Raw genomic sequence first — 24,929 nt, 5'->3', positions numbered from 1 at the left:
GAAATTAACGAAGATCAGCTCCGGAGACCCCCTGCTTCAATACCGTGTATTAAAATAAAGCGCTTTAATTGCACCTTTAACACGCTCGCCTCGGTGGTTCTAAAATACTTTTTTTGCCCCCACTTTCAGGATCCGTCTTGGGTTTTTTGAGCACCTGGAACAGTGGTTTGACAAGACCATTTCCAATTCCCATAGTGTTGTAGTTGCTAAGAAGGAGGAGCTGAAATCAGAGCTAGAGCTGCGTTACCATCTGCATGAACCAAGGAGCAAGCGCATAGAGATGGATGTCCATCACGTCCGAGCTGGTACCCCCATTTGGCATTTCTATTTTTGTTTAATGTCCTAATTTCCTGCCTATAACCTTTTTAGTTCCCTTTTGTTTGAGATTGGTTAGAACCAGCGGGTCACATTGCGTAGGGCTGTAGTTATCGTACATGTAGAGATCCTTTCAGTTGCCCTTTTCCAGATAACCTGTCTTCGAATCAATTAGGTAGAATGTTCTTGAAGGCAGCTTTCTGTCGACACAAAAAAAACCCCAGAAAATAGTGCGCTACCAGTGTCTGGTAACTCATGTCATCGTACATGAAATGCTTGCAAAATCTTACTTGATGTACGCAGATTTATTACCTTTACCTAATATATTTTATTTTTGAACATACTTCACCATGTGCGTTGTGCGCTGTTTTTTACTGTAGCTTTCTGTCGACGGCTATTTTAATTTCCCAAACAAGCTAGTATGTCACTAGGGAATATCTTCTGAACTGGGGAGGTCTCCTGGGTGTAGGACAGTGCAACAGGTAACTCCTTTGTTCCATAATTCATTGTACATTGCGCATGTGCGCCTGAGTCCGACCGCCGCTGCGCATGTGCGCCAGACACTGGTCGCCACTGCGCATGTGCGCCAGACACCGGTGGCCACTGTGCATGTGCGGCGAGACCCAGCATAGTGCTTTTTTGCCCATGCGTGACGGGCGCGAGCGTCGGCTCACGTCTATTAGTACCGTGACGTCACTCGCGTTATGTTTTTTTTTGTTCCAACGCAAGGATTTTTCCCCATGAAAACCCTGTAGGTGCCAGCAAAGAAGTTTCACTTCAAAAATGTACATATTTAGACACAATGACCCTTATTCTATAGAGTGCAATAGCAACGATCCAGCACTATTGCACGGAAACGCCTCGTGACGTTGACCCTCCTACTCAAAAGTTTGGGTCTACCACTACAGACTGCTCTATTATCCGTGTCTTGGAGTAGAATGTACCAATGTTGTTGTAGTATGCTATTAATTTTTTGCCCATTGGCTGTTAAACGTTCCTACAAATCTTATAATCTTTCGAGTTATTTCAACTAGTGACTTTCTTCCAAAAGCGGAAATCTTGTAAACTTGAGTCGCCTCCAGACCTGTTTCATTGTTCTTTGGGTGTAGCCATGTTGAGAGAACCTGTCTAGGATTTCCAGGGCTTGTCTCTCGAACCTCCCCAATACTTGATGTATTTTGTCAATAAGATAATAGCAGCAGCACTTTGCTAGTTTCTGCTAACACCAGGTTATAATTGGTCTGTTCCTTATTGTGTGTTGTGTTTTCACCGCTTTTACAATATTATTTTAATATCCACTATTTAAAGTTTGTTTTAACTTAAGACATCATTTCAACTTCAACATTAGTAAAAGGACAGTGAGTGCAATCAGAGCAGTGATCTTGTTCTTTTGTCAATATTCAATATATGTAGCACCTGCTATGCCACACTCTATTTAAACTAGGCTGTAGCAAGGGCGTCATATTATTTGTGACTTTATTCCTTACTTAGTCAGTTTATGAACGTGGCACTGCTGTTTTAAGAAGTTAAACTGTGTCACTCTGGCCTGACTTCCAGCGGAGCTGCTCCTTCACTCGGAGCGCGTGGACCGTCACTGTTCTGGGGTGACCAAAGCGCTTACCCAACTGAAGAACGAATGTGCCTCACTCATTGAAAGAATGAAGAAAGAAACATGCAGCTTCCGTAACAAGATCTGTGCCATGGAGTCAACATTCCTGAACGCCAATAAGTCTGACAAGTAAGAAGAAACTATCTGTTAACACATCGATAAGATGCTGTTATTTACCCTTCTTAGAGGTAGTCCTTCCTTACCTGTAATGTTTAATTTTGCTGCACTGAGCCCTATTTGGAAGGCTAAAGCTTATATTTGTCGCATGGGGAAATAGGAAGTGCAGACCAGGCCTATAGCCTGCCCTGATGCAGCAGGCTCATTCACTAATCACAGCCAGGGCCCTGCTGCCGGTCACTGCCGGCTCTCCATCAGCTGCCTGCAGGCCTCTCCCTCACTGTGTCCCACGTTTTTTCGCCGTCAGCGCGCGCCAGGCCTCCTCATGCCGGTACCGCGGCGCGCACCAGAAGCCAGTTTACTCCAGTGCCCTGACGTCAGAGAGGGCCGTCGCGTGCCAGAGGTGGCAGCTTGGGACACAGTGGGGGAGAGGTCTGCAGGCAGCTGATGGAGAGCCAGGGCTCGGCAGCGACCGGCAGCCAGGTCGGACCAAGTTGCAGCGCCGGCCGGGCCCCCTGCAGCCTCCGGGCCCGGGACACCTGTCCCTTCTCTTCTCCCCTGTCGGCGGCCCTGATCACAGCTAATGCCTGCCTATAAATATCCTGCATAAGTCAGTTTTATTGCCAGCTGGAAGTACAGAAATCTCCATTCACCCTCTCCCTTCTCCTCCCCCTCTGGCACTCTGCTCTCCTTAGCATGGACTTTTATAAATGAAGCCCTAGGTATACTATGGAAAGTGACAGAAAGGCATTCTACTTGAATAAGCTGCTACAATCTTCACTCTCACCCATGTACACACAAGAATAATGTATTATTATTATCGTTTATTTGGGAAGCGCCAACATATTCCACAGCACGGTACAATGCGGCACAGAGTTTTATATAATACAAAAACATAAACGGTTACATATAAGTGAGGACAAACAGATACGAAGAGGTAATGAGGGCCCTGCTGGTGGGAGCTTACAATCTAGAGGGCATGAGGGACAATGTTGAAACAAGAAGATAAAGTGGTTGCTCATTGTAGGTGCGGCTCAGTTTGGCATATTAGAATATAGCCCAGTCTGTCAGCTGAAGTCATTGATATTTTTTTTTGGAGAGGGGGGGGGGGGATATTACATAGGGTAGAGATTGGGACCAGCTGTGTGGCTGAACCAATGGGGTTGGAGGGGGAGGGGAGTTGGATGTTAGAGGTAAGACGAGGAGGCTTCCTTGAAAAGGTGAGTTTTCAGCAAGGTTTTTAAACATCTGAAATGTGGGGGACAGTCTGATGGTACGTGGTAGGGAGGCAGTACGGGAGAAGTCTTGAAGGCGGAAGTTAGAAGAGGTAATTAGGTGGGAGCAAATGCGGATGTCGTGGGCAGAATGTAGGGGGCCTTTTGGTGTGTATTTGTGGATGAGGACTGAGATGTAAGGGGGACATTGTCATTGAGACCTTTATAAGTCATGACTAGGGTTTAAAATATAATTGTAGAGGCTATGGGAAGCCAGTGTAGGGATATGCGTTGTGGAGCAGCAGAAGTGGAGCAATGAGTTAGGTAGATGAGTCTGGCAGCAACATTTTGGATGGATCGGCATTGGCAGAGGCAGACAAGGGGAATGCCAACTAGGCGAAGGTTGCAGTAATCGTGGTGGGACAGGATGAGTGAGTGGATTAGGTTTTTAGTTGCATCATAAGTGAGAAAAGGGCAAATCTTGGCGATATTTTGGAGGTGAAGACGACAGAACATCGTGAGGGATTTAATGTGAGGAACGAGAGATCAAAGTCAAAGATGACCTCTAGCAGTGGCGTAGCAAAACATGGGTGGGCCCCCAGGCAAAATTAATTTCAGGGCCCCATTATTATTAATATGGACTGTCATTTTTTTCTCCCCCCCCCCCATCCTCTCTCTCATCATCATCTCTCCCCTTCCTCCTCCTCATCACCATCATCGGCTCTCCCCCACATCATCATCAGTGCTCCCCTTCATCAGCTCTCCCCCTTTAGCACTTTCTCCCTGCCCCCTCAGCTCTCTCCTCGCCCCCTCAGCTCTCTTCCCCCTTCAGATCTCTCCCAACCCTCTCTGTCTCTCTCTCTGTCTCTCCCCCAGCGCTCTCTCTTTCTCTCTCCCCCAGCTCTCTCTTTCTCTCTCTCCTCATGCTCTCTCTCTTTCTCTGTCTCTCTCTCTCTCTCTCTTTCTCTGTCTCTGTCTCTCTCTCTCTCTCTCTCTCTCTCTCTCTCTCTCTCTCTCTCTCTCTCTCTCTCTCTCTCTCTCTCTCTCTCTCTCTCTCTCTCTTTCTCTGTCTCTCTCTCTCTCTCTCTCTCTCTCTCTCTCTCTCTCTCTCTCTCTCTGTCTCTCTCTCTCTCTCTCCTCTCTCTCTCTCTCTCTCTCTCTCTCTCTCTCTCTCTCTCTCTCTCTCTCTCTCTCTCTCTCTCTCTCTCTCTCTCTCTCTCTCTCTCTCTCTCTCTCTCCCCCTCTCCCACCCTCAGCTCTCTCTCTCCCTCTCCCCCCTCAGCTCGGTCTCTCGCTCTCTCTCTCCCCCTCAGCTTTTGCTCTCTCTCCCCCCAGCTCTCTCTCCCCCTCAGCTTTTGCTCTCTCTCTCCCCCCTCAGCTTTTGCTCTCTCTCTCCCCCCTCAGCTTTTGCTCTCACTCTCCCCCCTCAGGTCTCTCCCTTTCCCTCAACTCTCTATCTCTCTCTCCCTCAGCTCTCTCTCTCCCATGCCTACCTTTGGAGGAAGGAGATGATCAGAATAGCAGGTAGAGGAGCTGTGGCAACAGACACCGGAAGTAAGAAAGACTTCCGGGTCAGACTGCTAGAGGGCGCACCTCCCCAGTCTTGCTGATTCCTCTACCGGCTTGCTTTTTCTTTAACACGGGGGCCCGCCACCGCATACCATCTACCCCGCCTGTCTCTACAGGGAAGGAGAGTGGGCCCCCTAAGAGCGTGGGCCCCGGGCTATAGCTACTCCCCTGACCCCTAGATAGCGGGCTTGAGGAGTTGAGATTGTTGTCGTATAGCGGTGGCAGTGGAAGGAGGAAAGAATATTCATGCTGTTTTGGACATGTTAAGCTTCAGATAGAGATGAGACATCCAGGAGGAGATTGCAGAGAGATAGTTGGTGACACGGGACAGGAGAGAGGGAGAAAGGTCAGGGGAGGGAGAGGTAGACTTTGGTATCATCAGCATAAAGATGATATTAAAAGCCAAAAGATTGTATTCGTTCACCAAGAGAAGAGGTGTAGAGTGATAAGAGCAGAGGGCCAAGGACAGAGTCTTGTGGGACCCCAACAGAAAGAGGGAGTGAAGAGGAGGAGACACCAAAAAACACTTAAGGAGCAGTTGGAAAGGTAGGACATGAGCCAGGAGAAGGCTGCGTCACAAAGGCCAATGGAGTGGAAAATATTTAGGCGAAGGGGGTGATCAACAGGGTCGAAGGCAGCAGAGAGACCCAGGAGAGTTCATTGGGCGAAATTACCCATAGATGTAGCTGTGAGTAGGTCATTGGTCACTTTTGTTAGTGCTGTCTCGGTGGAGTGTAGCGGACGAAAACCAGGTTGTAAAGAGTCAAGCAGGGAGTTGAAAGAGAGAAAGTGAATCATGCATTGTTTTACAAGTTGCTCACGTAGCTTGGAGACAAAGGGGAGAAGAGAGATACTGTAGGGCGGTAATTTGAGAAGAGGGCGAGTCAAAGGATGGTTTCTTTAGGAGGGTGTGATGAGTGCATGTTTGAAAGAAGATGGGAATGTGCCAGAGGTGAGAGAGGTTAAAGAGGTGGATTAGGGTGAGAGTTAATGTGTGTTCTAAAAAGCGATCAGAGATATAGCGATTTGCTGTAAGCCAAGAATCATATGGCACTCCTGCAATGCCTATCTGTCTTACTGTTGTTAAAAATAATAATACTTCCTGTTATGCTCTATACCAGGGGTGGCCAACTCCAGTCTTCAAGGGCCACCAACATGTCAGGTTTTAAGGATATCCCTGCTTCAGCACAGGTGGCTTAATTAGTGGCTCAGTCAGTGGTTGAGCCACATGGTGAATCAGGATGTAACAGGGCCTTAACCCCTGTCTAAGGGGCTTCAATAGAAAGCCTGTATTGGTCTGAGGAATCCAGCAGGGAGCTGGTTAATTGCAGTTAGAGACAATTAACCAGTCTCCACCTGGCTTATCAGACAGGTAGAAAAGCCTCCTGCTTGAACTGCATGGGAGACCTGAGCACAGAGGGACTGTGTTACCAGCAAGAGACTCACAGAAACATTTTCTTGGGTACAGAGGGACTGTGCTGCCTGCAAGAGACTCACAGAAACATTATCTTGAGTGTAGAGGGAGAGGGGGGTTGGCCCGGTATTAAAGGGGTTGCGCCCTATATGGCCACCCCCTGACCTCACCAGGGAGGCAAGGGGTTAACTGGGCTGCGGTCCAGGAATGTGGCTTACACCTTGTCATGTCAGGAAACTGTATGTTCCCATGTTTCATTATAATCCTGTATTTTAATGTTTTATGCATTTCTGTATCTCCAGTTCTGGAGGTCACAGAGAGTTGATATTTGGCCAATATGTGGAGTCACTAAAAGTAGGCATTAAAAACTGGCAAATTTTGACCCACTGAGCCCACCAGAATGGAACTTATTAATATGTGTAGATATTAAAGTGTATATGTATGGTATTTTGGATCTGCCCTGAAAATGCAGACTCCATCTGCTATGCTAATAGGTCATGAAGGGCAGCCGGCTGATTGAGCCTAAGCACTGTGATCAAAAGTTAACTATCTGATTGTTTACACTAAGTACTAATCAACAGATCAAGTACTAATCAACAGACTCTGCCACTGTAATTGTTGCCTGAGGGTGGAGAATCATCAAACTGGAGTGGTTTGTAAGTGTTATGTCTACACCTACAAACAATGCAGATACTTCATTTGATAGACTGGTCGTCGCCCCTGATTTAATTATGGGGCTACCCATAGAGTCCCAGTACACATGGGCTAACTAGCTGAGGGGCATGGTTTAATCTGTGTCTCCACGTTAGGAATTGGATACAGATAATTGTTCACCAATAGTCTGTATTCAATATTAAGAATAGGGTTACACAGGTATATAAACTGTGTCAACCCTACAGTTTTTAGTTCTTCTTCTGATACCATCTTGAATGTCACCGGATTGCTGGAGAATTGCTAGCTGATACTTCTCCATCCCCCAACCCTAAGTAAGTGTTACCTTCTTGTCTGTTAATTGTACTATATTGCTGTGTTCACCTTTTTTTAAGGAATAAATATATTTTATTATATCTAAGCCTCGTTCAGTTCAACCCAGATATTTGGTGTTCATTATATCTTGTCATAAGTTACCGTGACATTGAGCACAGAAGGACTGCTGCTAGCAAGACACAAGGAACCAAACCTCTTTTCCAGGGCACAGCGGACCCTGGAACCCGCCAGAGGGTGGCTCCTCAACGGTCAAAGACCCAGAGACTGACATAAAGGGCTCCCTGCTTACAGGTACCTCTTTGGACTTTGGGGTCATAGGTTGGAAAGAGGCTTATCCTCCCAGCCCCGCAGATAGGGACTGGGAAAGGGAGTTAGCCCTTACAAAGTGATAGGATATTTGTTTCTTTGTGTGGTTCCTTAAAATGTATTGCTTATAGGTACAGGCGGAATAAAAGCCATGGTTTAATTTCCCCAAATATGTATCCCATGTTATACCTCTGCACATGTCTCTTACACAGGGATAGACTTAACCTGAGCTGTTGGTGGCCCCTATGGACTGGGGTTGGCCACCCCTGCTCTATACATAGAAAGAGTTCCCAACATACAGCAGATATGTTGAGCTTCCATGCACTTTTTCACCGGTCGTTTTGTAACCTTCTGTTTCAGACTAGTTGCTCTGAGCAGTTCTCTGTCGTCCGTGTTGGATAGTCATGTCAATGGCGTCCAGACCTCCATGCGGAACTATCGCCAGCACGTGGAGGAGATGCTGGGAGTGCTGTGTGACACCAATTCGGATTTCATCAAATCTTTCCAGTAACGAGCTCTTTTCTTTAATGCAACATACATTACCAAACATCACTTCACTGTGAGACACAAACTGGGGTTAAACTAAGCAACAACAAAATAACATTTTAATACTCAAAGCAATACAAGTTATTATAATTGTTTTTTTTCACCATACATAAACCAATTGGCTATAGTAAAGATATAACAATGCTAATAATAAAAGGAAGGGAACATCATGATAGAGACAATGTCCCATGTTTACTAAGCAGTCTTCTGCTATAAGACAACTGTCAGCGATGAAAGACACCATCTACTCTAATGACACATAAAGTCTCTTCCAGCACTGGCAGAGTCGGTTCACCCACCGGGGAACCAAGAAAATCCATGGTGGAACCCTAGTAGGCATAGCATGCTAGTGCTGTCAATGGATGGAAGTCAGAACACTAGTTATGGGCTTGGCAGAGTACATGAGTAAGGGAGGGGTCCCTTATATGTATATAGAGAATGTCCATGTTTCTTGTGCAGAATATTTTCAGAGGGTGGTAACTTTTCTCCTGTTGAAGTTGAGACCCTTCGTGTGACGCTGCACAAAGCATCAGCGACCATTGCCTCTTTTGAAGGGTCCATCTTGGTGGACCTGGAGTGGTTGGAGTCTCTTTGCTTAGAACAGGTTGGTAAATTAGGAACGCTGATTTTCATTCAAAGCCTACTGCATAGCAATTCCAGCCAAAGGCTGCGGTCCCAGTCATCACTGTGACACGCGGGGCGGCTTGAACCAGGTGACGTCACGGCCGCGCACGCCTCCACACGGGCGAAGGCACCGTGGCCCCAGCCTTACTCTTCTAACTCTCTTGCTTGAGCAATACTACTGTAGTTCATCACCGCTGTGATTCCTCTGCGTATAAAGGTGCAGTCTCACAGAGGACCAAATTGAATTAATGGCAGTGGTGTGTTTAACCTTTTCAGTGTTAGGAGGTTTGGCAGCACAAGAGTGCCTCCAGCCCTCCAGCATTTCCGATCACACGACCGGCACCACCCCTTGGCTGATGGGAACAGAAGTGTAGGGGGCTCTACTTCCGTTTCCAATCGGCCCTGGCTGCTCCTTTGGAGGGTTTTGCCCAATTACTCCCTAGAAAATAAGCATTTGTGCCATGACGGTCTTCTCAGACAGTCTCCTCGCCTCCTTAGGGCCTTTATATATGTAGTTATAGAAAGGTACTGCAGTAACGAAGATATATGTTAATAAAATGACATAAAAATAAAAGTACAGAATGGCTGACCAGCCGTATTTACGAGCTTAGGCACCAGCTGCTGAATGAATTGTTAAATGTAGGGCTTGTTAATTTTTCTTTCTTTCTGTTTGCTCAAGCATCCTACTCTCTCTTTGCAGATCCAAAATATGCTATGCATGTATTTGCCTGTCACACTATGAATTTACCAGAGTTTATACCAGGGGAGGCCAACTCCAGTCCTCAAGGGCCACCAACAGGTCAGGTTTTCAGTATATCCTCAACCAGTCAAAGACTGAGTCACTGATTCAACCACGTGTGCTGAAGCAGAGATATCCTGAAAACCTGTTGGTGGCCCTGGAGGACTGGAGTTGCCCACCTTTGGTCTATACTCTTGGTTTCGTGTATATAATGAAATATTTATTCTTTACACAGGCCACTGAGATTGTCAAGAAGTTTGAAGACAAATTCTTTACCTTAACTGCGGACCTGATTTTTCTAGAAAACATCCAGAGATTGCTGACAAACCTGCAAGTGAAAATCAAAGCATTGGTAATAAAAAAGAGGCACAAACAGGAGAACGTAGGGGATACATTCGGGGCCAGGGAGAACATAGGCATTGAACTGAAGCAAGTGTCAGTCCTTATCTAAAAATGTTTCCCATTCGTGAGAAAATGAGGAACTCTTAAAGAGGCAATCTATACTAGGTATTTGCATGCATCATTGTATTTATATCGCACTAACAGTGTACACAGCTCTTCACAACGTTACAATACAAGGTAAACAAAGTACATACAATGGTGGATAAGCACAAGAGATAAATGGCAACATAAGGCAAATGGAGACCCTGCCCTGAAGAGCTTACAATCTAAGTGGTATGTTGGGAGGCTTACAGACACAGTAGGAGTAAAAGTGCATTATTAAAAGTGCTGTCAGTGGAATTTAAGGGCATCTGGAGTTTGTAGAAGAGGTGTGTAAAATGCCCTCAGGTCTCTTGTATAATCACTGCGGCATAACAACTCAACATTCCGGTTTTAGCAAATAGTCCGTTTCGTTCATCCAGACTAGACACTATTGTATGGTCAGATTCCACAATCTGATATCTGGACATTTGTTTCAGGCGCCGGATCTTATTTGTTATACATAAAAAGAAAAGTTTATTCTGAAGATAAATACTCACATACAAAAAATGGCGGTGACATCAAATAAGTTATAATATCTTCAAAAATGGTTGCGTAATTATTATTTTCCTGGGGTTAACCCTCTGTCTGATCTTGGAAGTATATCTTCTCTTGGTGTAATCCTTAATCCCTCTCTTCTAATTAGCTCAAAACTGCCGGATATTTATCCAGACAAAATCACCTAGTCGGTCTTCATACTCCTAATTCTATTACAAGATATGGTATATACATGTGTCCTACAGCTGATGTCATATCTGATAAGACAATTGACCAAACATTCCGGACATTTGAGTTACACACAAAGTTTTTTCAGAGTTTACATGTAATTATGGTCACCATTCTACATCGAACTTTACATATCTGATGATGAAGAAAAAGTGTTAGCAAAAAGGCGCTGTAACAATACAAAGTTCAATTCTTATAATAAGAAGAAAGTAGCCAGTGACACTAGTGATTTATCAGTGAGGAAAAAAATCATACAAGTGCAATCAATTTGCAAACTATTAGCAATAAATGCTGTGATGTGTAGTATAAATAAAAGTGATTGTAGGTTGCTGCTCAAACCCTTTTCTGGATTGCTTTTTCCAATCCTACAGTATGTCCAGTATTCCATGTTATACTTGAGATGATGAAGAGCCATCCTGCCTGTTATTGTTGATAGGCACTCTGACATTTTTGACTGGACTGCAGGTCTAAGGTCTGGTGTAGCTAAATATAGATGTGTCTCACCAGCATAGGGATGATGGCTGAATTCTGAGGAGTCAGTGAGGTCACCGAGCGAGAGAGAAGAGTAAGTGACCTAAAATCGAGCCCTGAGGTACACCTACAGAGAGTTCCATAGAGGTCAAGAAGGAGTTGGCAAAATAGATACTTAAGGAGCGGTGAGAGAGGTAGGAGGAGATCCAGGCAGTGGCACGGTTGATAAGAGTGAAACATTGTGTATGAGAAGAGGGTGGTGAACAGTATTGAAAGATGAGGTGAAGAAGAATTGGAATGGAGTAGTTTCCTTGAGATTTGGCAATATGGAGGTCATTAGCTACTTTGGAGAGAGTGGTTTATGTTGAGTATGCTGTGCGGAAGTCTGATTGGAGAGGGTCAAGTATGTTATGGGAGTTTAGAAAGTGAAGTATATTTAAAGAAACAATTTGTTGTTTAGAGGCAAGAGGAAAACAGGGCGATAGTTAGAAGGGACGATAAGGTCTAGGGTGTTCATAAGAATAGGTTGTACAATAGCTAAAAAAAAAAAGAGAGATGGAAAATTACCGGAACAAAGAGTTGAGTTAAAGTTATAAGTAAGGATGGGGACCGTGGTCGAAATGAGAGGTGTTAAAAGGTAGGAAGGAATGGGGCTGAGGCTGCATGTGGTGGAGGTTGAGGAGAAGAGCAGCAGAGATATTTCTTCCACTGTAACTGGAGAAATTGAGTCAAATGTAGATGGAGGAAGATTAGGAAGGAGGGGTGTGGAAGGTAAGGCAATAATAGATTTATCTCTGCAAATAGAATCCACCTTGCCCTTGAAATAATTGGCAAAGTCTTGGGATGTAATGGAAGAAGCAGATCATGATGTAGCGGGAGGTTGGAGAAGGATGTCAAAGACAGAGAAGAGGTGGCGTGGGCTGAATTTGTGCTTGTCTGTAAGAAAGGTGAAGTTAGCTCGGCTTGGCAAGAAAAAGCAGAGTTAAAGTCCAACAGAATTAATTTGTTGTGAAGGATATATGCCAGTGTGTGTGACTTCCTCCAGAGGCGTTCAGCAGAACTACTGCAAGAGTGCAAAAAGCGTGTCCGTGGCTGGTTGTAATAAAGAAAGCTGTTAGGTTGGGTTCCAAAAACTGAAGATGGAACAATGGAACGCAGTTTGCGAGTATAGCAAGGAGTGGCTGGAGGTTGAGTGAGGGAGGGAAAATGAGATGAGGTTCTGGTCCAAGAGCTGAAAAGGAGAGATTGAGAAACCGGATAAGGAATAATTTGTAGTAAAAGACGAAGTCATGGAAGTGCCCATCATTGTGGGTGCTGAAGCTGTACATTGGTAGAAAACAAAGGATGAAGTGAGAGAGAGAGAGGAGTAGCGATGCCCAGTAATGAGGGGTCATGAAAATAGTTAAAGTCCTCTAAAACGAGAGCGGATGAGTCAGAAGAGAGGATTACGGATAACCAAGATTTAAAGTCAGAAAGGAAAATGGAGTGTGAGCATATAGAGTTAGGTGGCCTTCAGATAACGGAAATACGCAGAGAGAGTGGAGAGAAAAGGCGAATTGTATGGGCCTCAAAGGATGAGAATGACAGGAAAGCAGGTGTAGGCAGGGGCTGAAACGTAGTGAGAAAAGATAAGAATTCCCACTCCACCTCCCCGCATCCCGACGGTGAGGTATGTGTTGGAAAAAAGCTCACAATAGATAGGATAGGAGCCGACTCCAGGGCAGAATCACAATGGAAGACACAGTTACATAGTAGATGAGCTTGTAAAAAGAAAGATGCCCATCAAGTTCAACCTATACTAAATTTAGACGACAGATACTTTATCCTATATCCGTACTAACAATATATTGATCCAGAGGAAGCAAACACAATACCCCAGTGACACATCATCCAATGATATCTCATAAGGGGGGAAATAAATTCCTTCCTAACTCCAAGACTTGGCAATCGAATTACTCCCTGGATCAACATCCTTCCCATGTTTCACCCTTGTTACACATGGTATTGTGAGTGAGAAAAGTGCAACAAGCCTCCACCATACATTCAGTAGTGATAAAATAAACACTTATTATTATTACAGATCCCAACCCTGCCTTAACCCATAATCACACGGTATACAGTGTTTCCACTGCAGCGGGGGGTTCTGGGAAATGCCATGTAAATGAGCACACTGTGCCACTTTATGCTTCCTACCCGCTTTAACATAGATCCCTTTACGCGTATGCCTGCTGTTTCACACAATGTTTACAGCAAAGCCCCGGTAACGGAAGAGCCAGCACACCTGCTCAGAGACAGCTGTTTCGATCTTTGGGACTGATCAGTGTGAGGATGGTTGCTACGCCTTGCATTGTGAAGCTGGTTATGGTGAGCAGCTGTTTGTGAGTATTTTTGATGCACTTCTTCAACCCAAGGTTTGATGTAAAAGCCCTGTGAAACAGCAGGCATAAGGGTCAAGGGATCAACGTTAAAGTAAATAAGAAGCAAAAAGGGATGCACTACTGGTGTTCATTTACATGTCACAACCCAGAATCCCTGGCTGCAGTGGAAGAATTGTATTCTGTCTGGTTATGGGGTAAGGCAGGTTCGAGGGACCGGTCTAAGACTTATGAATGCTCATAAGTGTTTGTTAGTCTCACCCGTGGAGTATAAATGTGCAAACAACACCACAAGATGTACGCCGTTATTTGTATCTTATCATGTTGGCTTAAGTATGACATGACCGGTGACACAGCTCAAAGCAAAAACATGTCTGTCCGCCATAAACTCACAAATCCATGCATGAAATTTTAAGACGGTGTATTTGTGCAGTTGGGAACTTCTTGGATTGGGACCCCAAAGGCAAAACCTGAAGAATAGAAGCAGGAACTCCGATTTACTTGAAAAAGATATACAATTTAGAAATACAATACATAATACAAATATATCACTGATGAATGTCCCAGATAAGAACCGTCTGAAACCTTGGAATTATGCGTTTATAACCAAAAATATTTAGCAATGATTCTGATTGCCAGATCTTTCTATTCTCCAGGTACACAATGTGAGCCATGACATTTTCTTGTGTAAATGACCTTTTTTAAGTAAAAAAAAATTAAAAGTAGTAAATGATGTAATTCTTCGCTTTGCTAGACTTGTTTTATACATGTGTGTAGGGAAGGGAGTAGGGAGGCAGAAAGGCTCTTACTACAGTCTAATGTGGTTGGAGAGGTGCTCTCAGGAGCAAATATGCATAAAGAGACAATACTTGCAGAAGCAAGAAAAGAGATCCTCTTTAAAGCACTCAGATCCAGGTGAAATGATTGAGTAGTTAAGACTTTTATTAGAATCAAAAATAGAAAACGTGCAAACAAGCAGTGACACAAACACAACACGTAAATAAAAGTTGCCAGACTTCGCAATCATCAGAGACCCTTTTGATGCTATAGTAATAATCCCAGAGTATGATAGGGTTAAATCCTGATAGTTGGTATCGTCTTATTGTTGATACAGTAGGAAGGTAAAAAACAGGACTGGTTTATAGCAGTATATATAGTTCAAAAGAACTGTAGGTTTCTCTGTATATAGTTAATGCCTTTGCTCAGTAGATTCCTGGTTATGGTTATAGGTATACATATTCTGATATATACCATATCAAATAAAAAAATATTGTTGAACAGCTTTAATAATCGTTGTTTTTGATCCGGTTAGGTGTTAATATTGGTTGCTGATATCAGGGTGTATGTTGAGGCAGAGTTTGCCTGCAGGTTAGAAACTTTGACAGCTAAGTGACATCAGCTCTTTGTAGAGAGATCGCAGCTGAACATGGGCTGGAGGTGTTACTCCCTCATATTACCACACACAGCACTTCTCTGTTTGAGATGACACTTGCTTTAAATCTGCAGTCCAAGCAATATCCTACATGTGTTTTTTAAAATAAATCAGTTCTGTACTATGAGAAAATACTTGTAGCACTTACATTAAACATTTAAGTAATTTTTAATGTATTATAATGTAAGGAGCATTTTTTGTTGGATTCAGCACGTTAAAAAAAAGCCTATAGGGAAGAGTGTTATTATGATGTATTGCCATACAGGACTTAAAATGTAGGACTGGCTTACAGGGATACTGTTTGCCAGGCACTCGCGGCATGTGTATTATTGTCCCGGTGTGTTGCTCTATCACAGACAAACAGCACTGCACAGACAATAGGCAGCTACACAGACGCATTCCTCTGCTACAGTAAATGATTTGTCTGAATGGCACTGTTCAGTGTTAAGCCCTTTAGCTTCATTCAACCAGATCTCAAATCTAAGCCTTTGCTTTCTTTTCTTTTTTGTGCTCTTAGGTCGTGAACAGCAATTTGCAAACACAGCAGATAAATTCCTACCTGGAACAACTCCATCAGAAGATTGATGCCTGCGCTTATCCAAACATGGATAAAGAAGTAAAGCCCATGACAGAAAGAGCACAAAAACAGAAATGTGGGGCTCAAACCAAACAAATTAAATAGTGTACAAGTGAGGGGATACGGGGGAGGGGGGTGCCCCTCTAACAGGGTATCTGGAAATGCGTTCTCCCTTGATGCACAAACGAAAAGGGGAAAAAGGAAAAACACAATAGTTTGATACTGTATAAAACATATATCAATGATCAATGAATGGGAGAATGGAGTGTCTGGCGTGAAGACCCTGCTGGTCTTAAATACAGTCTTCCACCGAGTGCCCGTGAAAACAGCCGTAAGATCTGTGTTTCCATGTTGCTTCCTGCTCCTTCGCTCTCAACCGCTCTGGTCGATCCGGTCGCTGTCCCACGTGACGTCACTCGTCAGGAACCCGGATGATCACTTTTTCAATGGAGGAGACAGAAGTCGTGCAAACGCTGCACACCACGGATAGACACAGGAACTATTGGCACTTTTCTGGGTTCCAGAGCTCTGTCACGACTGACATCACGGCAGTCAGTGATGTCAATCAGTCAGTCAGGGTCCTCGCACCAGACCAGTATAGGTTTTATACTATACCGCTGTCAAAGAATATCCGTTTGTGAGTTCCCATTCATTCATCATTAATATATGTTTTATACAGTCTCACACTATTGTGTTTTACCTTTTTTCCCCTTTTCTCTTGTGTATCAAGGAGACCGCATTTCCAGATACCCTGTTAGAGGGGACTTACACCCTCATATCCCCCCCTGCCTACCGTAAGCCATTATATTCACCTGTACACTATTTAATTTCTTTGCTTTGTGTCCCGAATTTTTGTTTTTGTGTTGTATATCTAGACACAGGGACTTTGTCTTATTTTTGGAGCTTTACCACAACCTCATCATTTTTAATATCACATTTAATATCACATTGCATGTTTGTTAATTAATTTGCGCTTATATATGTTTTCATCACTTCTATGACATAAACCCATGTTCTACCGTAAGCCGCCAGTTCTGCAAGACGCCTTCCATGCCCATAAATTATTTTATGGCAGAACACAGCCCAGCAAATATGTGCCATCATGTATTTCCTTCTTCAGTGTTTGATGTGGGAACCAGATTTACACCCTTGGAAAAACAGTCACAAAAAAGATGAACTAACTAATGAACACTAACAATGCCTCATTGTAGTTAAACATTTACTTTTTTGGTGATAGGCAATAACTGCCGAGGAGCTGCACATCTTTGTCAAAAGTGTAATGGATGGCGTGGCCAAGAGAAGCATATTTCTGTCCTGCCTTTTGGTAAGTAGGGTAGGTAGTTGATGTATACATTCATGAGGGATATTCAGTGAGGATCGTCATGTAGCCAATATCTTTTTAAAAGTCCTCACTAAGCCGTGGTCACCTCACGAGTGGCAGATCGAAATGAAGCCATTCGTACTTTACTCATAGCCTCTGTAGCATAATAGACTATATTCTGGATGAAGCCCCATCATGTTGGTTGCTATGTAATATGTGCCACGAATCTAGAAGGGGATTACAAACTATAGACTTACTACAGTATATTGCCTCATGTCTATTTTAGGAGCGTGCAGCAAGTTTGCAGACATATGAAATGACTTTGTCAAATAATAAGGAACAGTAAATGCTTTTCACTAAATCCATGTTTCTCGGCCATCTCCTTAGGTTCGACATCCACATGTGAATGCAAAGAATTTACACGGGGACATTGATTAGTTATCTCCAAAACATTTAGGACATGGGAATTAATGGGTTAAAATGTTAAAACGTTCGTTATAATCTTGCAGCTACTTAATAGTCCATTAACTCACTGCGGAGCAACATGTTAACGACCCTTAGTGTATGCTAGGACATAAGTACAAGTAATGCTGAGCTGTCCCTGCTGCATAGATACCATATCTGTTTCTCTTCTTGTGTACTTGTTCCTCCTTTAAACTCACACAGGAGCCCAGCCCAGTTCTATCTGAGCCCCCCTTACAAGGCTCTATCGCAGCAGCAGCAGCAGCAACTCGCCTAGAGACCCCACTGCAGCAGGAAGGCAAAGTAACTTTTGAGACCCCCGATACCTTGCTCAATCCAAGCAGGATCGGAAAGTTGGCTCTAGATGATGCTGCAGTGATTGTGATCAAGAACATCATGAAGTGAGTACGCAGAAGAAAGACTTGAAATAAGTAAATACTAAGAAATAGTAACTAACCAACCGTGTGCATTCACAGAGCATCTTGTTGCAAATTATATGCTGTTATAAAAATTGTACAAGATAGTACAGAATTTGCATTGGATCTCAAATAGGGTTCTTTAACCACAACACAACTCTACTCCCTATCTACCAGAGAACCGGTGAAGGGTACAAAAGCGCACATTGCTAAAACAACTATTTTAGGTTCTAGGTTTATGCAGCTAACTGCAGGAATACCCATTTAAGAGAAGCAATGTATCATTCTATCATGTTCACTTTTTCAGAACACAGCAAATAATCGGAGATGCACAGCATGACCAGGGAGATTCAGGTAATGGTCAGCCTCAGGGGACACGTATGGAGAACTGCTCAAAAACAAGCAAATATCGGCAGTTAAGGATTACATGGTGCAACCTGTCCGCCCGTCTTCATGTGAAACCTCAGACCTCACCCACTCCCTTCATTCACTGAATTCACCTCCACCACGTCTGCTGAGCAGATGTTACATGATTCCACTATCCTTTTAGTGATCAGTACTTACGCTCATTTTCTCTTTCCCTGCTTCGGAGCATGGCCACTTGTTCTTGCATATTCAGTAGTCGCATTCACCATAACTGAACCAAAATCCAAACGATGCACTGTAATCCTGAATCTAGGACATTGGTCATGTAGGCAGATAAGTACATTAACACATCTGTCTTTACCTGTCCCAATCATGTTCTCAGTGTACTACCTGCTGACATCTCCCAAATGGTTTGACCATGTATTATATGGTCATGGTTCCATCTGTCATTTCTTCCCTTTCTTTTTCAGCCTTTCGTCTTTGTCGCCCCTTTATTAATTTTATATTTTCTACCTGTAGTATTTTGTGTAATGTTCAAACAGTCTCTTTTTGGTGCATTTTATTTCAATGCATCATTAATTGCCAAGTATAGATGATGATTTCCTTATTTCCATAGATCCAGTGTCTCGTCAAAATCCTCCCATAGTACCACGTCCACCCGCACAGCCTGCTAGTGGCATGCCCAGCAAAAGGATTGCAAGCTCAACCGATGGTGAAAATATCATCATTAAATCTTCATCTGCTTGGTAATGTCCAGTTACATGGAGTCACTGGAAATAAACCCTGCTAACACCACCCATCTTTCCCATTTAGGGCCATCTTCTATACTATATTAGTGAAAGCACTGTATGTTTGCCTGCCTGCCTGGATGTCCGGTGTCCCTAGGGGAAATCTCATTGGTCCCTTGGCCCGCCCGCCCCCGCACACCTCTCATTGGCCTGAGGCGGAGTGACGGGCCAAAGGACACACAGGGACACACACACACAGGGACACACACACACAGGGACACACACACACACAGGGAACACAGGGACACACACACACAGGGGGGGACACACACAGACACACGCACACGGACACACACACACACACACACAGTGACAGGGACACACACACACAGGGGGGGACACACACACAGACACACGCACACGGACACACACAGGGACACACACACACACACACACACACACACAGTGACAGACACACACACACACACACACAGTGACAGACACACACACACACACACACACACACACTGTTACATACATTAGCGGGGCTCACAGTGTTAGCAGCACCCGCGCGCACCTCCTCCTCTCCCCGTGTCTCCCGCGCTTTCACCCCGACCCCCCCCCCCCCCCGCGCCGCTACAGTCAGCGGGACACACACACACTATTATTACCCCTTCAGCGCCCCCCCCCCCACCCAGTGTCAGCGGCCGTGCGAGACCCCCCCCTCTATATCTCCCACCTTTCCCCCCCCCCACACATATACATGCCCCCCCCTCCCCGGCGCTACAACTCACCCCTCCCCGGCGGGGGAACAGCCAGTGGCCAGGCAGGCTGCCTCGCGGCGCCGAGTGCCCAAGATGGCGGCGCCCGGGACACAGCGGGGGAGCGTCCACAACACGCTGCCTCCCGCCTCAGATCCACGTGGGACCTGCCGGATGGGTGAGTGAGCGGCCTTCACCTCCCCTCCACCCCCCCCTTCACCTCCCCTCCACCCCCCCCCTCCCCTCCAGTGTCAGTGTCTCCCCGATACCCCCCCCCCCCCCCCGGCGCCGCTACAGTCAGCGGGGGAGCGAGCGAGCGCCCGGGACACAGCGGGAGAGCGGCCACAACACGCTGCCTCCCGCCTCAGATCCACGTGGGACCTGCCGGACGGGTGAGTGAGCGGCCTTCACCTCCCCTCACCCCCCATCACCTCCCCTCACCCCCTTTCACCTCCCCTCACTCCACTTCTCCCTTCCACCCCCCTTCACCTCCCCATTTACCTCCCCCCTCCACCCCCCCCCCTTCACCTCCCCTCCACCACCCCCCCTTCACCTCCACCCCCCCCCCCTTCACCTCCACCCCCCCCCTTCACCTCCACCCCCCCTCCCTTCCACCCCCCTTTCACTCCCCCCCTCCACCCCCCCTTCACCTCCCCTCCACCCCCCCACCTTCACCTCCCCTCCACCCCCCCTTCCCACCGCCTCCCCCCCCTTCCCACCGCCTCCCCCCCCCCCTTCCCACCGCCTCCCCCCCCCCTTCCCACCGCCTCCCCCCCCCCCCTTCCCACCGCCTCCCCCCCCCTTCCCACCGCCCCCCCCCTTCCCACCGCCTCCCCCCTTCCCCCCGCCTCCTCCCACCGCCTCCCTCCACCGCCTCCCACCGCCTCCCACCCCCCGCCATCCCACCGCCTGCCATCCCACCGCCTCCCACCCCCCGCCTTCCCTCCGCCTCCCACCCCCCGCCTTCCCACCGCCTCCCACCCCCCGCCTTCCCTCCGCCTCCCCCTTCCCACCTCCTCCCCCTTCCCACCACCTCACCCCTCCCCCCCCTTCCCACCACCTCCCCCCCCTTTCCACCACCTCCCCCCCTTCCCACCACCTCCCCCCCCTTCCCACCACCTCCCCCCTTCCCACCACCTCCCCCCTCCTCCCCCTTCCCACCACCTTCCCCCTCCCCCTTCCCACCACCTTCCCCCTCCCCCTTCCCACCACATCCCCCCTTCTCTCCCTTTCCACCACCTTCCCCCTCCTCCTCCTTCCCACCACCTCCCCCCTTCCCACCACCTCCCCCCTTCTCCCCCTTTCCACCACCTCCCCCCTTCTCCCCCTTTCCACCACTTCTCCCCTTCCCCCCCCCTCTTCCCTTCCCCCCCTCCGCTCCCCTTCCCCCCCTCCGCTCCCCTTCCCCCCCTCCGCTCCCCTTCCCCCCCTCCGCTCCGCTCCCCTTTCCACCCCCCCTCCGCTCCTCTTCCCCCCCCCCTCCACCTCTTTTTCCCCTTTCCCCTCCCACCCCCTCCCACACTTCCACCCCCTCCTCTAACCCTTCCCCCCCTCCTCTAACCCTTCCCCCCCTCCTCTAACCCTTCCCCCCCGTCTCTAACCCTTCCCCCCCCCTCCTCTAACCCTTCCCCCCCCTCCTCTAACCCTCCCCCCCCTCCTCTAACCCTCCCCCCCCTCCTCTAACCCTCCCCCCTCCTCTAACCCTCCCCCCCCTCCTCACCCTTCCCCCCCCTCCTCTAACCCTTCCCCCCCCCCTCTAACCCTTCCCCCCCCCCTCCTCTAACCCTTCCCCCCCCCCCTCCTCTAACCCTTCCCCCCCCCCTCCACCTCTTTTTCCCCTTTCCCCTCCCACCCCCTCCCACACTTCCACCCCCTCCTCTAACCCTTCCCCCCCTCCTCTAACCCTTCCCCCCCTCCTCTAACCCTTCCCCCCCTCCTCTAACCCTTCCCCCCCTCCTCTAACCCTCCCCCCCTCCTCTAACCCTCCCCCCCCTCCTCTAACCCTCCCCCCCCTCCTCTAACCCTCCCCCCCCTCCTCTAACCCTTCCCCCCCCTCCTCTAACCCTCCCCCCCCTCCTCTAACCCTCCCCCCCCTTCCCACCGCCTCCCCCCCCCCCCTTCCCACCGCCTCCCCCCCCCTTCCCACCGCCCCCCCCTTCCCACCGCCTCCCCCCTTCCCCCGCCTCCTCCCACCGCCTCCCTCCACCGCCTCCCACCGCCTCCCACCCCCCGCCATCCCACCGCCTGCCATCCCACCGCCTCCCACCCCCCGCCTTCCCTCCGCCTCCCACCCCCCGCCTTCCCACCGCCTCCCACCCCCCGCCTCCCCTTCCCACCTCCTCCCCCTTCCCACCACCTCACCCCTCCCCCCCCTTCCCACCACCTCCCCCCCCTTTCCACCACCTCCCCCCCTTCCCACCACCTCCCCCCCCTTCCCACCACCTCCCCCCTTCCCACCACCTCCCCCCTCCTCCCCCTTCCCACCACCTTCCCCCTCCCCCTTCCCACCACCTTCCCCCTCCCCCTTCCCACCACATCCCCCCTTCTCTCCCTTTCCACCACCTTCCCCCTCCTCCTCCTTCCCACCACCTCCCCCCTTCCCACCACCTCCCCCCTTCTCCCCCTTTCCACCACCTCCCCCTTCTCCCCCTTTCCACCACTTCTCCCCTTCCCCCCCCCTCTTCCCTTCCCCCCCTCCGCTCCCCTTCCCCCCCTCCGCTCCCCTTCCCCCCCTCCGCTCCCCTTCCCCCCCTCCGCTCCCCTTCCCCCCCTCCGCTCCGCTCCCCTTTCCACCCCCCCTCCGCTCCTCTTCCCCCCCCCCTCCACCTCTTTTTCCCCTTTCCCCTCCCACCCCCTCCCACACTTCCACCCCCTCCTCTAACCCTTCCCCCCCTCCTCTAACCCTTCCCCCCCTCCTCTAACCCTTCCCCCCCGTCTCTAACCCTTCCCCCCCCTCCTCTAACCCTTCCCCCCCTCCTCTAACCCTCCCCCCCCTCCTCTAACCCTCCCCCCCCTCCTCTAACCCTCCCCCCTCCTCTAACCCTCCCCCCCCTCCTCTAACCCTTCCCCCCCCTCCTCTAACCCTTCCCCCCCCCCTCTAACCCTTCCCCCCCCCCTCCTCTAACCCTTCCCCCCCCCCTCCTCTAACCCTTCCCCCCCCCTCCACCTCTTTTTCCCCTTTCCCCTCCCACCCCCTCCCACACTTCCACCCCCTCCTCTAACCCTTCCCCCCCTCCTCTAACCCTTCCCCCCCTCCTCTAACCCTTCCCCCCCTCCTCTAACCCTTCCCCCCCTCCTCTAACCCTTCCCCCCCTCCTCTAACCCTCCCCCCCCTCCTCTAACCCTCCCCCCCCTCCTCTAACCCTCCCCCCCCTCCTCTAACCCTCCCCCCCCTCCTCTAACCCTCCCCCCCCTCCTCTAACCCTTCCCCCCCCTCCTCTAACCCTTCCCCCCCCTCCTCTAACCCTTCCCCCCCCTCCTCTAACCCTTCCCCCCCCTCCTCTAACCCTTCCCCCCCCTCCTCTAACCCTTCCCCCCCCTCCTCTAACCCTTCCCCCCCCTCCTCTAACCCTTCCCCCCCCTCCTCTAACCCTTCCCCCCCCTCCTCTAACCCTTCCCCCCCCTCCTCTAACCCTTCCCCCCCTCCTCTAACCCTTCCCCCCCTCCTCTAACCCTTCCCCCCCCCTCCTCTAACCCTTCCCCCCCCTCCTCTAACCCTTCCCCCCCCTCCTCTAACCCTTCCCCCCCTCCTCTAACCCTTCCCCCCCCTCCTCTAACCCTTCCCCCCCCTCCTCTAACCCTTCCCCCCCCTCCTCTAACCCTTCCCCCCCTCCTCTAACCCTTCCCCCCCTCCTCCACCCCCTCCTCCCCTTCCCGCCGCCCTTCGCCTTCATGCCCGCCTTACCGCCTCCCCACCCCCGCCTCTGCCTTTCACCCGCCCTTACTCCGGCCGCCTCTGCCTTTCACCCACCGCCTCACAGCCGCTGCACGCACTCAACAGACACCCGCCACACTCGACACATACCTGCCGCCACACACACCTGCTGCCTCCCGCCCCTACGCACCGACATCACTGACCCACCGCCTCACACCCTAGCAGGACCCCCACTCACAGACAGCACTCACAACCCACGCGCCACCCGCCGCCTCACACCCTAGCAGGACACACGATTCAGATTTTTACATCACTTATGCCACCAAAATATACATTGTACTGTGGTGTGGTTACAATAAACCATTTTTATACAACATCGTATTACATTTTCTTCCATCTTTCTTTTCAATATTATTATCCAACCTTTACAACAAACAGTCACCTATTGTTCCACGATTTATAAATAATACTACCTATTACGCATTTACATCCCGGGCAACGCCGGGTCTCTCAGCTAGTATTTACTAAATGTGCTAAACGTAGGGCACCGTGCAATCCATTCACTTGAGTGTACCATGAGATGCCTCACGGCTTGGCACTGCTTAGTAAATGCAGCCCATGAACCCATTGGCATGCAGGTCGCTCCTGTCATGAACGGGTTAAATGAGAAAGAAATGTTGGGAGAGCGAGTGAGCGCTTTTGATATTTGTAACATTTCTTTGAATTCTCAGCATTCGGAAGCTCATAAAACCCAGCAGATTCGACAAGAAGTACCAGGTGTTTGGGGAGAAGAGAGAGGAGTCTGAGTAAGTCCTGGCTGTCCTCGCTGAGAATCTAATTCAGGGGTGGGCAACTCCAGTCCTCAAGGGCCACCAACAGGTCAGGTTTTCAGGATAACCCTAATAGGATGTTTCTTTAAGGTGAGAGGTGTTGTGTCACTTCCCTCTCAGGAGATAAGAGGGTGTCTGGTGTACCTGACATTTGGAAGTGAGGACAAACAGAGAAAAGTAAATTCTGAGAATAAAATGACATATAGAGATGTGAAAATAATCCATGTAACAAGGAGAACAAGGCAAAATGTGCTGGTCGGGATCGATGGTTATTTATGAATCTCATGGAAATTGGCCATCTAGCAGTAATCCTTATTGCATAATAAAAAAGGACCACATTGCCACAAAATTGTTTAAAATGAACTCAATTCCCTTAAATCCGTATTTCTTACAATTTAAATCTACTAATTTACCGGATATATTACACTGAAATATTTTTTTTTGTGTGCAAAACTTATCAAATACTTTGCAAAGCTTTATTTCCCTACTGCCCCCTCCCCCCCCCCCATATCATTTTCTGCCTACAGAAGAAGTATGTATGTATGTTACCCTGCATTTTGTTTTGTTCCAGCAATTTTAAGGGGACCCTCACCTCTATTCTCTGGGAGAGCAATGACACCCTCCTGTACTTGGCTGAGGTAACATTTCCATAGTTACATAGTAAATGATG

General features: G+C 48.5%; 1 protein-coding gene across 6 annotated transcripts in view; it reads left to right on the top strand.

The window, feature by feature from the left end:
- Window positions 1-24,929, top strand: part of CCDC180 (coiled-coil domain containing 180) — a 77,127-nt gene that overhangs the window by 38,758 nt on the left and 13,440 nt on the right. For all 6 annotated transcript variants that reach the window (XM_075578767.1, XM_075578764.1, XM_075578766.1 and 3 more), the window contains 12 exons: window positions 130-305; window positions 1,873-2,053; window positions 7,892-8,038; window positions 8,537-8,681; window positions 9,676-9,792; window positions 15,442-15,540; window positions 16,739-16,825; window positions 17,489-17,685; window positions 18,008-18,054; window positions 18,683-18,812; window positions 24,161-24,235; window positions 24,831-24,897. In XM_075578767.1, the coding sequence (XP_075434882.1) occupies window positions 130-305; window positions 1,873-2,053; window positions 7,892-8,038; window positions 8,537-8,681; window positions 9,676-9,792; window positions 15,442-15,540; window positions 16,739-16,825; window positions 17,489-17,685; window positions 18,008-18,054; window positions 18,683-18,812; window positions 24,161-24,235; window positions 24,831-24,897 (1,468 nt within the window). The remainder of the gene's footprint in view (window positions 1-129; window positions 306-1,872; window positions 2,054-7,891; window positions 8,039-8,536; window positions 8,682-9,675; window positions 9,793-15,441; window positions 15,541-16,738; window positions 16,826-17,488; window positions 17,686-18,007; window positions 18,055-18,682; window positions 18,813-24,160; window positions 24,236-24,830; window positions 24,898-24,929) is intronic.

Source organism: Ascaphus truei, chromosome 21 (genome assembly GCF_040206685.1).
Source record: "Ascaphus truei isolate aAscTru1 chromosome 21, aAscTru1.hap1, whole genome shotgun sequence".
Lineage (NCBI taxonomy): Eukaryota > Metazoa > Chordata > Amphibia > Anura > Ascaphidae > Ascaphus > Ascaphus truei.
This window is presented reverse-complemented; position numbering and strand designations above follow the sequence as displayed.